The 12,290-nt window shown below is 35.0% G+C and overlaps 1 protein-coding gene across 2 annotated transcripts in view; it reads left to right on the top strand.

The window, feature by feature from the left end:
• Positions 1-12,290, top strand: part of TBC1D15 (TBC1 domain family member 15) — a 37,059-nt gene that overhangs the window by 20,652 nt on the left and 4,117 nt on the right. For both annotated transcript variants that reach the window (XM_017832807.1, XM_017832806.1), the window contains 7 exons: positions 1,382-1,510; positions 3,322-3,425; positions 3,714-3,808; positions 5,224-5,340; positions 8,063-8,163; positions 8,854-8,953; positions 9,229-9,326. In XM_017832807.1, the coding sequence (XP_017688296.1) occupies positions 1,382-1,510; positions 3,322-3,425; positions 3,714-3,808; positions 5,224-5,340; positions 8,063-8,163; positions 8,854-8,953; positions 9,229-9,326 (744 nt within the window). The remainder of the gene's footprint in view (positions 1-1,381; positions 1,511-3,321; positions 3,426-3,713; positions 3,809-5,223; positions 5,341-8,062; positions 8,164-8,853; positions 8,954-9,228; positions 9,327-12,290) is intronic.

The following is a 12,290-nucleotide window of genomic DNA, read 5'->3' as shown; positions in this document are numbered from 1 at the left end:
CATCATCAGTTACTTCTGAATACGTCATTTTTATTCATGCAAGTCCAAGTTTTGCTTTGAAAGGAGATTTGTAACTAAGGAAATGGTGACTATAGTTATCTTAGAGTCACTCCCTTAAAAAGTGTCTGATTTTATGTTTCATATTTACTCTGATGTCAGAGCTAGGTTAAATAAGATTGGGGAATGCAGATTAATAACTAACTTTTTTGCCTAATCACTTTTAACATTTCAGTTTCTTTTAAGAGGACTAAGATTAAAACAAAGTATTTAATTGGATGATTAATGTCTAGGGTGTATAATTACAGATTTATATATGATTGGAACCAAAGCTGGAATGAACTTATAATTGGATCATGAATCACTGTGGGCTCCTGTTGGTGTCTTTTACAGATAGGTGGAAAAGGTTTATTTTTAAGTGCTTGTGATTACTATTTAAGTGGCTTACATGTTTTCAAAGCATTATCTGTTTTATGCTTTTTTTTTTCTTGAGTTCAAGGTAGTGTTAATATCTTAGCAGTAGCTGTTTGAACTAGGTAATTCTAGGAAGTTGCTGTCTAGCACTTAATCAGTTAATTTATCCATGAGAAAAAGTATAAGGAATGTTGCATATGGAAAATAACAATGACCTATATGTCTTAATCTGACAAATGAAGAAAGAGTTGAAACACAAATTCATTTGGGGCTTGCTGTCATAAAAGTATTTGTAGGAAGTAAGGAATTACTGTCTGCTGAATTCTGCTGTGCTTAAACATGCAATTTGGGATCTGAGAGAGACTAACCACAAACTGAAACTTTGGATGGGTGTTAGAAGTTCTGAAGTACATACAGTCTTGCGGTTTCTCAAGAGGCCTTTAAGTGTACTGAAATGGATCTCTCAGTCACACTGTGCAGTCTGTGTGGGGATAGCGTCTCTGAGCACAAGTTGTTTTTCAGTTCTCTCAAGATGCACTAGTGTGTATCAGGAATGTGGTTTTGAAGTGAAGTTCTCTATTGTCCTTGTTTGCTGAGTTGCACATACCTAATACATTTCCAGTTGCATAGAGGCTTTTAGTTTATGAGAAGCTAGCTCAGAGGTTTTTGGGGATAGAAGGTTATTTAAAACACACATACATCCTCCAAAATCTGAAATATTAACATGTATAGCCAAGTCTTCAGTACAGAGTATCTTACTCTAAAGATCTGTTTGTGTTGGTCCACACTCCTGCTCATGTGGACACAGCCTTAAATCCTTAGAGTTGCTACTGAGGTATGTGCATGTGAAAATGTTGTTGCACTGAATATAAGAAATGGACAAGCTTAGTGCTATTTGGGCAGTTTTGTGCAGTTGTTTGTAACTACTGAAGCACGTTGCTGGGATTAATAAAATGCGTTTGTGTTTCAGATCGATCTAGGAAAACAGCCTGAAGTTAGTAGAAGAGAGCCTGTGTCAGCTGAAGAGTGGGCTAAGAATATGGATTCTGAAGGAAGAATTTTAGATGTGGACTACATAAAGCGATCAATATTCAAAGGGGTAACTTGTTGTTCTAAATTTCAGAAAGACCTATGTTATGATTCTGGCTCCTTTAACTTTCCTTCCCAAACCATGGTTATGCCGTTTTCATTATACTTGTAATGCTTTATGCAGGACTTTGAGCATGACCCGGTCAGTATTGTTAGAGACTTCGTAAAGCATGATTTCATGCTAACCTATACCTCAGCAGTCTTGCAGACATACAAAGTGCTCTACGAGGAGAGGGATCTTGTGGCTAGCTGAAGTGAGTGACTTGAAAACACAGAGGCTTAAGTGATAAAGAAAAGAAAGCAAAGTGGCTTTCCGGAAAAGACCAGTGCTTTAGTGCTAGGATATTGGGTTTATTCTTTTCTTTTAAATATTTTTTTTTTTCTTACCCTTCTCCAGCAAAAACTTCTCTTTTTGCTCAGGAGTGTGCCTGAATTTGACCCTCATCAGAGCGGTCCTAAACACTTTTGCTGATATTTTTAATTGAACTGAGGGTTTTGCAATATGAATGTGAATTTAGTCTCAGTGATGGAAATTTTGAACACCGTAGTTATGTCCTGTGGCTTTTCTACCTAATGTTACTTTAATATTTCTAATTTTTGGTGGGAATCCAGCTACCTTAGTGCATTCATTGTGTGTGTGTTGATGCATATTTGCAAGCATGCAGTCTGTTTGAACAGAAGTAGAGAATGATAGTGTTGATATTACAGGTTTTTAAAGGACCTATATATATTAAGTAATGTACTGTAAAGGGGGTAGAGTGAAAAGGAGGCCCTTTTTGGTTTCTGTGACTGTTTCTTAATATTCATGTGCCTGAGGTGCCCAGTTAAGGCTCTTCCACAATCATGAGAATTACTACAAGTCTGTTCTTCCTGTAGCCCATTTTCCCATTATCTCTGCCCTTGCCAGAGGAGTGAGTGCTCTATTTTATTTGTGACTTAAGATCGCAATAACTTCCAGTACATTAAGTGCACATCCTGACTAAAGAAAAAAGAAATGAAAGAAGTTAAAATGCATCTCTTAAACTGTTGGTCTGCTACTGGAAAAGTTCTAGTTTCTACTTAGTTTTGTATTGGATGATGCTATTGGTAAATGAAGAAATATAGTGAGGAATCAAGCCGGCCTGGGTCTGGTAAACTGGGTTCTCTCATAGCAAAAGTACCTCATTCTTACAACTGTACTACAGGAGTTGAAAGAAACTCCTTTGATGAGAGCAGGCTGTGATTAGCCAGTACATCTACAGCTTTGTCATCTACAGATGTTGAGCATTACTTGGAGAGATTCCCGACAAACACTGTTCTTGAGTGGACATTGGTAGCTTTAAATGGAAGATTGGTCTGAAGGTTGGCCATGTCTTGTTAAGTGAAAATATTTATTTAAAAAAATAAATATATGGAAGCCTAGTCCTCATGATCAGTTTGTGGCAAGACCAGAAATTTGGCAGTTAAGCAGTGTGATACTTAAATATACACATTTTAAAGGTACTTTTTTTTTTTCTTTTTAAAGTCTGTGATGCCTGTAAGTTTTTTATTCCTATCAGCGAAGCAAAAACATAAGGAGAAAATTATTTTCTAAGGTTGCTTTCTTATCTGAGTATGAATCCAGTGCTTCTACAGTTTTTGCTTAATCATACTCTCTTCTGTCTGTTTTCTCCAGATGTGATACCTAGTTAGCACATGAGATTTGGCTACACTGTAAGAAGAAACCAACATATAAAAATTCTATGAAGTTGTTACTTTGAGAAGTGTTGTATAGCTTTAGGAACTTTTCCTCACAATATAAAAATAGTCTTTTGTTTATATTTCATATCCATTTTCCCCTAGGGTCTCTGCCATACTTTAAGAAAGGAGGCATGGAAATTTCTCTTGGGGTATTTTCCTTGGAATAGCTCTAAAGAAGAGAGAGCAAATCTGCAGAAAAGGAAAACGTGAGTACAGTGATTTTTTTGTTACAAAATAAATTTAAAAGCTGCATCTTTTCTTAAGATAAAAAGCTTTTTGGAATGTTGAAAGAAGCTGCTAAAATTGTTGAATGCAAGAAGCATGTGAGACTTTCTTAAGAATTATTGTTATATTAAAGTAAAAATATTATACAACCAGGGTGATGTTATTCCATTTATGTCAAAGAACAAATGGAATGAATGCTTAAATTAAAAAAATCAAAGAAATGTAGTAATTGAGAATGTTTTGGTTTCAAAATTATCTTTCTTCTTCAGGGATGAATATTTCAGGATGAAACTGCAGTGGAAATCTGTCAGTGAGGAACAGGAAAAGAGAAATTCAAGATTAAGAGATTACCGAAGTCTTATAGGTAAATTTAGATTTGCAAATATATCTAACTGGACAAATTCACACACTTCTACAGTTTAATATGAAGTTGAAAAAATGTACCCTTTTGAGGAACCTGTATGTAGAAACACTAAAAACTAACATGTTTCTCTTTCCAGAGTTTTCCCAACTTTGTTATATACTTAATACTAAATATTTTTTAACTAGAGTAATTCAGAGCCTTACACATTGGTGTTACAAAATGGCTGGATTTTTAAACTTCCTTTACTTGATAACAAAAGACTCTTCATTTTCTGTTATGTCATGATTTGTTTTTAACAGAAATGTTGTTAAAATAATGACATCCAATAAGACAGTGAAAATGTGTCTGTCCATATTTTATAAATTCTTACAGGGATTTGTGTATGTGCATTCTGACTTGCAGAGTTTTATATCTACTTTTAAAAATTTCATGAAATTATGCTGACTAATAGCGGTTTGTATCCTCAGTTCTCTTTGGTAGTGACATCTGGGCACCAATGTTTAGGATTACTAAATAGTTACTTCAGGAGGCAGGACAAGATTTTTGTGTTATTCTGAGATATAGACCAAATTTATTTCAGGCAGTTATTCAACAGGCAAGCTGAAAGGGTCAGAGTCTTGGTAGGTTAGTAAACTACATTTTTAGAGAGTTATAACAGAAAAAAATAATATTCAGAGTAAAAAAAGGCCAGTTGCTTGTTTCTGTTGAAGCAATTTTTTTGCTTTTTAAGTATTTGAAATGTAGGTGATAATATTAGGCTTATATTGTAAAATAGATCCCAAACTACAAAATACTTCTTTTATCAAAGTGCATTCAAAATTTTGCTGATTTCATGACAGCAGTTTTGAATTTCAGATTATTAAAGAGTATGCTGTGTGCTTGGTATGTTTGAGGCATCAAAACTGCCTGATGAAAGAGCAGTTTCATCTCGCTGTGAGTTATAGGCACTTGTTAAACAGGATTTGTTAACGTGCTGTCATGAACTATCACAGTGTCTTCGAGCTGATCATATGGTAGTTTTCCAACTATGGTTTATGCTGCATCGCATTAAGTATTCATAATTGGCATTGTATAGCTAGCTGACATCAAATTTTTATTAATCCTCATAAATGTAAAACATTTTTGCTGAATTATAATCAGGAATTTTGCCACAAAATGTATTAACAAAAATAAAGGCAGAAAGCTTTAAAATATGTTTATAAGCAAATCCTTTTATTGCAGATAGGAAGGATTTTCTTTCTTTTAAAATATTCTTTATTTTGCAATGATAATCAGTTATGCAGTTGTCTCAAACACTTCAAAGCTTTGCAACACTTTGAGGAAGAAATCAGCAGCTTAAACATTCTGAATTCATTTGGTACTGGCTTTGTAGAACTGGTTTTGAAAATGTTTTTAAATCTGGACTGTTTTCTTAGAAAAAGATGTGAACAGGACAGATCGAACAAATAAATTCTATGAAGGTGAAGATAACCCAGGACTGATTTTACTTCACGATATTTTGATGACCTATTGCATGTATGACTTTGACTTAGGTAAGTTGTGTCCATCTGAATGTAAAAGCCTTTTTGATTTCTGATGGGCAACTTTGCTTATGTTAAGTCCTCCTAATAAAATTGGACTTGTATTGATTACAGTGTTTTTTTGTAAATTCCAAGAGTTGTATTTAATAATGTAGATAACTTTGTTCAGCTTTTCTTCCTCTCTTCCATTTGATGCTTATTGCAGATATCTGAATTCATCAGCTGAAATGGGATTGGAAATTAAGTGGCAGTTTGTCTTCACCATAGACCTACTGTTGGGGGGGGGTTTGTTGGTTTTGTTGGTTTTGCTTGGGTTTTTTTCCTTATTTCTTTTTTTCAGACTTTTAAATGAGTTTGGGTCTTTGGAACTTGAGTGTTATATTCATTTTTAAGACTGATATATCAGTAAAAATTATAAACAAGCTGCCACTGCTGTAATTAAAGCTCAGCATGCTGAACCAGCTGTTTGTAAACATGGTGTCATTGTGAATATTTTAAAAGTTGGTTCTTGAGGATTGCACTTAGCAATCTGTCAAAAATTACACTTTAGTGCATGCATCTGTTACAGAGGGAAGAGCATATAACATCTTGCTTTAATCATAGTGTTCATGTGATACCTAAATCTTGCTTTTTGTTAACTGTCTTGGGAGGGAGGGAAAACATACTTCTAGCTGGTTCCCCCTTCAATCATGGCATGACATTTTGCTATTGTATACTTGGGAGGTTTTTTTGGTATTCTGTCTCAGAAAAGTTTTGGTGTTCAAAAAGCCCACTTTGTGCCAGATTTTGAAGACAGAAAGTAGGAATAAATCTTTAACTGCTAGTAAACATGCTGCAGAGCTTTAGTTCTTGTTAGCTTTTGTCCTTTCTGAAAGTCTTTAGAGTGCCTTGATCTTTGGCTGGAAAAAGGAGAAAACCAAAACTGATTGAGATGGTTTAAACATGTATCTCTGTTCCACATCTTTCCACATTTCAACCTGCATTAATGCACAGTGACATTTTAAGTGAAATTAAAGCAGATTCACCACCCACTCTATTAAAAACAGCTTAAATGTGGGTAAGTATTTTGTTTCATAAGCAAGCAAGAATAATAATAATGGAAATATAGTAAATTTGACATAGTAACTGTCCAAGGCTTCTAAGCTACTCAAGTGCTGGTGCAGTACTGCACTTAATCTTTCGACAGCAGATGTAGAGAGATCTATATAATGCCACAAACTGTGCCAGATAGGGGAGGGGACAGAACAGCTTTTGATACAATATTTTTCTGAATAAATTCCTTAAGTCTGCATTAATTAAATTGTTTTTATTATGTAAGAGACTTTTCAACTGTCTTGAACAGAATTTTCTCTGAATTTATTTTAGTTGGCCATAGTATGAAATGTGTGGGGAATAAAACTTTTTGAAATTTTGACCTTTCAGTTATTTATCTTTTTGCTGTTACTTGTTCTATTCTCACACTTGTTCTTCTCACACCTGCTCCATATTTTCAGTCATTAACTCTAATCCTCTTTTCAGTTATTCAGTTACCATTACTTCATTAAGAAATGGAGTCAGCCAACTGAGAAATGTCACGTTGAACCAACCACTGATGATAGGCATACACATTAATTGTCTTCTCTTACTTAGGGAGGTCAGCAGTAAGGCAGTAGATAAGCTGACACTAGCATCAGTGATAAGGTAATTGGAAGAGTCATGAAGAAGGGGAAAAATGATCTGTAAAAATCATTGTCTTCTCCTGGTCTTAATTGGACGGTTAATTCAAAACAAGAAAGCTGGAAGAGGCACTAAAAAGCTATAAAACCGTGAATACAACTAAAATGTTACAGGTGTTTGCAAAAATTATATGCTTTATTGGGCATTTCCTTCTCCTGTTAAGTGGAAGCTTTTCTTATAAGGTGTGCAAGTGCTTTTTAGGGGGTATGAACTTGATTGACCACTTCTAGGCATAGAAACGTAAAAGCACATCCTTGATTCAGGTCTAGATATATTTTGTGCTTCTTGCAAACAATACTTTGCTATTAATTCCCTTCCTTGCTTTGATACGTAGTAGTCTTTGTTGTTGTCTACTTGGTTACACAAATGGTCTTAGGCTTGGGTGTAAAGTACCATCCAAGCAGAACAGTCCCTACTTCCCTAAATAAAGGAATCCTTAAAGCATATTCAGTGCCAAAAAAAAAAAAGGTGTAAAGTGTGAAATTTTCTTCATAAAAACTGTTGCATTATGTATTCCTGGAATTGAAACTCAACATCTCTTTAAATTAATTTGAGATGAAAATCTTCAGTTGGGAATGGGTGGAGGAGTGGGAAGACAGTAGAAAGTTTTAAATGTCTTGAAGAAGGCAATCAATTACAGATAGAAAGGAAAGTATTTACAAGTTTGTATTTGTGATGGTGAAAGGTATATATTTAATCTTCTTAAAAATATCAATATATGTTCCTGAGTTCTAAATGGGAATTTGCTAAAAATCTATTGTGATGTCAGCTCAGCTTGTACATATTTTAACTACTACTAGAACAATGTGTTTGCTTCATGTTCTTTTTATATTGGCAGAAATGGCTAATAAATCTTATTAGATCTTCTGGATTACAAAATCATTGTTTAATTGTAGAATTACAGTATCTGTACAAACTTGGAATGCTTAGCAGTCATTCATCACACTTGAAAAATTACTATCTAACTGCTGATTTTAAATTCCTATCTGCTTTTTCCTCCTCCTTTTTCTCCATCAAGGTTATGTGCAGGGGATGAGCGACTTGCTGTCACCTGTCTTGTATGTTATGGAGAATGAAGTAGATGCCTTTTGGTGCTTCGTATCATATATGGATCAAATGGTAAAATAAGGCTTTTTTAGTCCACGTAAACAGATAAGCTACAGATAGCATTTGGAGTTAATTGTAATTTATAAATTGCATTCGGTTTTTGGAATTCTTTTAAAGCAGTCATTTTTATGTTTGGAGTCAACATACTTTTTCTGATTGTTAGATTGCAGTGGGTTTGCAATACTATTGCTGTCCAGTACAGACAAACTTGTCTCCTTAAGAGTTCTGAAGTAACTCAGAGTCATCACAGACAAAGTTGTATTTATCGGGAGTCTTAAGCAGGATTTTGTTCAGGATAATTGTTCCCTGTCATACCTGCCTTTTGGTATTTATTAGATGCAATTTAGACTTTCCACAAACTGAAGCTTATATGTGCATGTGGCAAAACAATGTGACTGTAAAAAAACAAGTTGTCTTTTTGGTTTGAGTGCAGTCATGCTGCTTGGAAGTACAGAGCTTGGACTGATTTAAACTAACATTTATTACATACAAAAGTGCTAGCAAAGAAACAGCATTCATTGCTTTAGTTAAACTTCTGAGTAAAAGGCAGACATTTCATTAGATAGAAGTGTGGTTAAATATCCGTATGTTAAATACCAAAAGGATGAGAATCACTGTTGCAATAACAAAACTTTTTTAAAATTTAAAAATAGCTGCAAAGAGTTAATAAAAATGACAGTGCTAATATTTTATTCCATACAGCATCAGAATTTTGAAGAACAGATGCAGGGTATGAAGACACAACTAATTCAACTGAGTACTTTGCTTCGTTTGCTAGACAGTGGATTTTGCAGTTATTTAGGTAGGTGTATTATTCATGCACAATAACTGAAACAGCTTACTGCATTCTGTGTGCATTGATAGCACAATTTATAGCTCCATGCCTATTGAAAAACAGGGTCAATTTTAAAAATATGCCATCCTCCAGCAAAAATCTTTGATTTTGAAAAGGGGCTACCATCTTTAAAATAAGTGGTATGAATACCTGTAAAGTGGGAGGGGTTTTTGTTTATTTTTTTTTTCACCTGCTGTCTTACCAAATTTGGTGCTTATGAAATGTAACACTCTTATTCCTAGAATCTCAAGACTCAGGCTACCTTTATTTTTGCTTCCGGTGGCTTCTCATCAGATTCAAAAGGGAATTTAGCTTTCAAGATATTCTTCGACTCTGGGAGGTAAGGAGATATTTCATCACATAAACTCCAGCAGTTTTTTGACTTTAGAACAAAAAGTGTTAATACTCTGTTAGATTTAAAAAAAATTCAAATATTTAGTGCAATGATCTGAGGACAAATGAGCATACTTTATGACTTTTTAACCAAAAGAACAACTTGGGAACTTAATAAAAAAAATACTTATTGGAGCTGGTGGGGATAAATTGGCTTTTTCAAAAAGGTTTGGACAGGATCCTTCACATCAGACTCTTGAGTGTAAGTAGTAAGTGGAGAGTACCAGTTCACTGTTAATGGAAAACAGTTCATGCTAGAAGAAAGAGCATTTGTGTATGTGTGTTTGATTAATTCCTTGGTATTGGTAGAACTTCATTAGATTAAGTGGAGTAAAGCACTGTCAGGGTAGTTTGTGTTAGCCAAAACCATAAGGAGGATGATGTCAGAAGATCTAGGTCATCTTGATGATAAGGCCCTATGATGCCAAAAAACATGATGTAAAACATGAAAATGTTGAAGTTCCAATAAATCCAGGTTACTGAGATCCTTTTTGATTTAGGCAATATTGGGATAGGATGGAATAATTAAGATGAACTAATATTTTTGTTGAACACTTTTTAATTCTTTGTTCCAAGAAAATTGAGAAGTCTTGTCAGCAGTACAGGTTTATTGTCTAAGATGCATTTAGCAAGGGCACTGCATCCACTGAAAACTCAAACAAGAGAATAAATGTTCAGATGAGTGGAAGGAGTATTTTCTAGGACATAACATCACACGTGTTGGAGAACAGAAGGGTAATGAAAAGAACAGGGCTCAGATGCATAAAGTTTGTAATATAATGAAAAATGTTTCCGGTGGGATGAGAAATAATGTTGATGCTTTTATTCACTTTTTCCACTAATGAAAAAGGAGTCACATAAAGAGGAGGACCAGTATTTAAAACTGTCTAAAGTAAATATTTTTTTAGGTTTTTATCATTAGTTGGTGGAATTTACTATCATAGACTATTGAGGTGGTATTTTAACCAGATGGTGGAAAAGTTTACGAATAACATTCATAAATAAGGAAACCAATATGTACCAAAAGAATTCTCTTATGCCAAGGTATAAAGGATAATGATTCGGTGGGGAAATTTAGTCATCTCTTATCCCCAGTATTATGTTATCTTCTCAGTATTTTTTTAAACAGTAATTTGTCTTTTTAAGTTGATGACAATAGTATTTTTATTTACAGTTTACAGTCCTAGGTTGGTTTGTTTTTATCACCTCTGTTTTATTGTGTGTATATGTGTGCATAGAGAAAAGAAACACACTATATTTCTCTCTCAAGCATTTTTTTTCCTCTCAGGAAGATGATGGAAACCTATTGATATGATAGTCTTGTAGGTTCCTTCCTGCACATCATGTTTACTACAAGTGTTAAATTTCTTTGCTAGGAGATATAGAATGGGAAGGGGAATATCTTGTTTTCCTTTTTAAAGCAAACTAATTAAGACATTATGTTGATGTTTTTATGTAAAAGCTAGTGTCACCTTTATCACAGTTGAAGTCCAGCTTACAGTGGGTTGTTTTTTTCCTGTGCGTAGCCATGCAGCTTCACTGGTATCAGGGATATGTATAAGTGGGATATATGCAAGCTATAGGCACAGGAGACATTTTCGCATTGTAATCAGTAGGTATCTCAGTATTTTTTTGATATCTCAGTCTGAGCAAAACTCATGTACTCTTTTGTAATAGCACGTGTATTGAGGGAATCCATTTAAAGGCGATATTATCCTGTGACGTACTCACTTGCAGAGGGTAGAATGGGAAGGAGAGGTACCATCTGAGGTTCTAGAACTTCTGGGGCTTTTTCTGTTTAATCTGGTAATTTCAGGGTGTTCTTGTGGATCTCTGTTTCTGTCCTCTGACTCGTATGTCCACATTGGACAGTTTTTCCCTGTTCCCACTGGCTTCATGACTTCCAGTGTTTTATCTCAAAAATGAATGAAAAAGATTCTTCACTAGACTGGTTATTAGACGTTCACCCTGGAGATGGGAGATACCAGTCCTCATCAGCTGGAGTAGAGGCTAAATCCAAGCTCTCCCGCTTGATGAGCAAGAGCCATAATCAGATTGTGGTAGGAAATGTGGGTGGTTGTACCAGCGCTCTGTGACAGAGTTGCACGCGATAGAGAGGTGGCATTCTACCTGGTGTGGGTAAGCTGCGACATGTTACGTGACTGCAGTTATTTGCAATGTTATGTGCAATGCCTTCTTACAGAAATATGAAGGTGGGTTAAACTGCTGTGTCCGTGGGTGGGTTTACATTTTAGCATTGTCTCTGAAACTCAGCCCAGATAGACAGCATACTGACCTGCTGCTTAGATGTCCCAAGACTGAGAGCAGTTCAGTCCCTCCTTGACACTGGAGAGGCAGGCAATATCACCTGGTAATTCCAGCCAGCTCTTAAGTCTTCAGATTGCACAGGGGGTTGCTTCATTCTCAAGATGGTGCAGGAAGGCTGGGTGGAAAAAGAAGAATCCCAAAAGAAAAATTCTGTAACAGAATGACTCAGCTAGCTCACACCTACCTCCAGTGTTATTCTAGTACTGCTCACATAGTATAAAGCCAGAATGGCCTGATGCTGAGTTACTTTACTTATGTGCTAGTATTGATTACAAATATTCATGGATACTGAGGTAGCTCTAGAACAAATGCATCCTTACTTGTACAGCTTTATCAGAAAGAAATAATAAGAAAAGAGTTATCACTCTTAAGTGGTATGTTTTGATATTATTTTATATTTATAATTTAAATGCTGCTTTTCTTCCATTCTTTCAGCACACTGTAATGCTGCTGTTACATATTTATATACTTAAGTGCATGCTCTGCACCAGACTTCAAAAGGTTTATCAAAAATGGTAGCAAAAAGTATGGATTTTTTTTGGCAGCAATTTCATGTTGAACCAAATCAATGTACACCTGTCAA

This window comes from Lepidothrix coronata, unplaced genomic scaffold (genome assembly GCF_001604755.1).
Source record: "Lepidothrix coronata isolate B3197 unplaced genomic scaffold, Lepidothrix_coronata-1.0 Scaffold206, whole genome shotgun sequence".
NCBI classification, from domain to species: Eukaryota; Metazoa; Chordata; class Aves; order Passeriformes; family Pipridae; genus Lepidothrix; species Lepidothrix coronata.
This window is presented reverse-complemented; position numbering and strand designations above follow the sequence as displayed.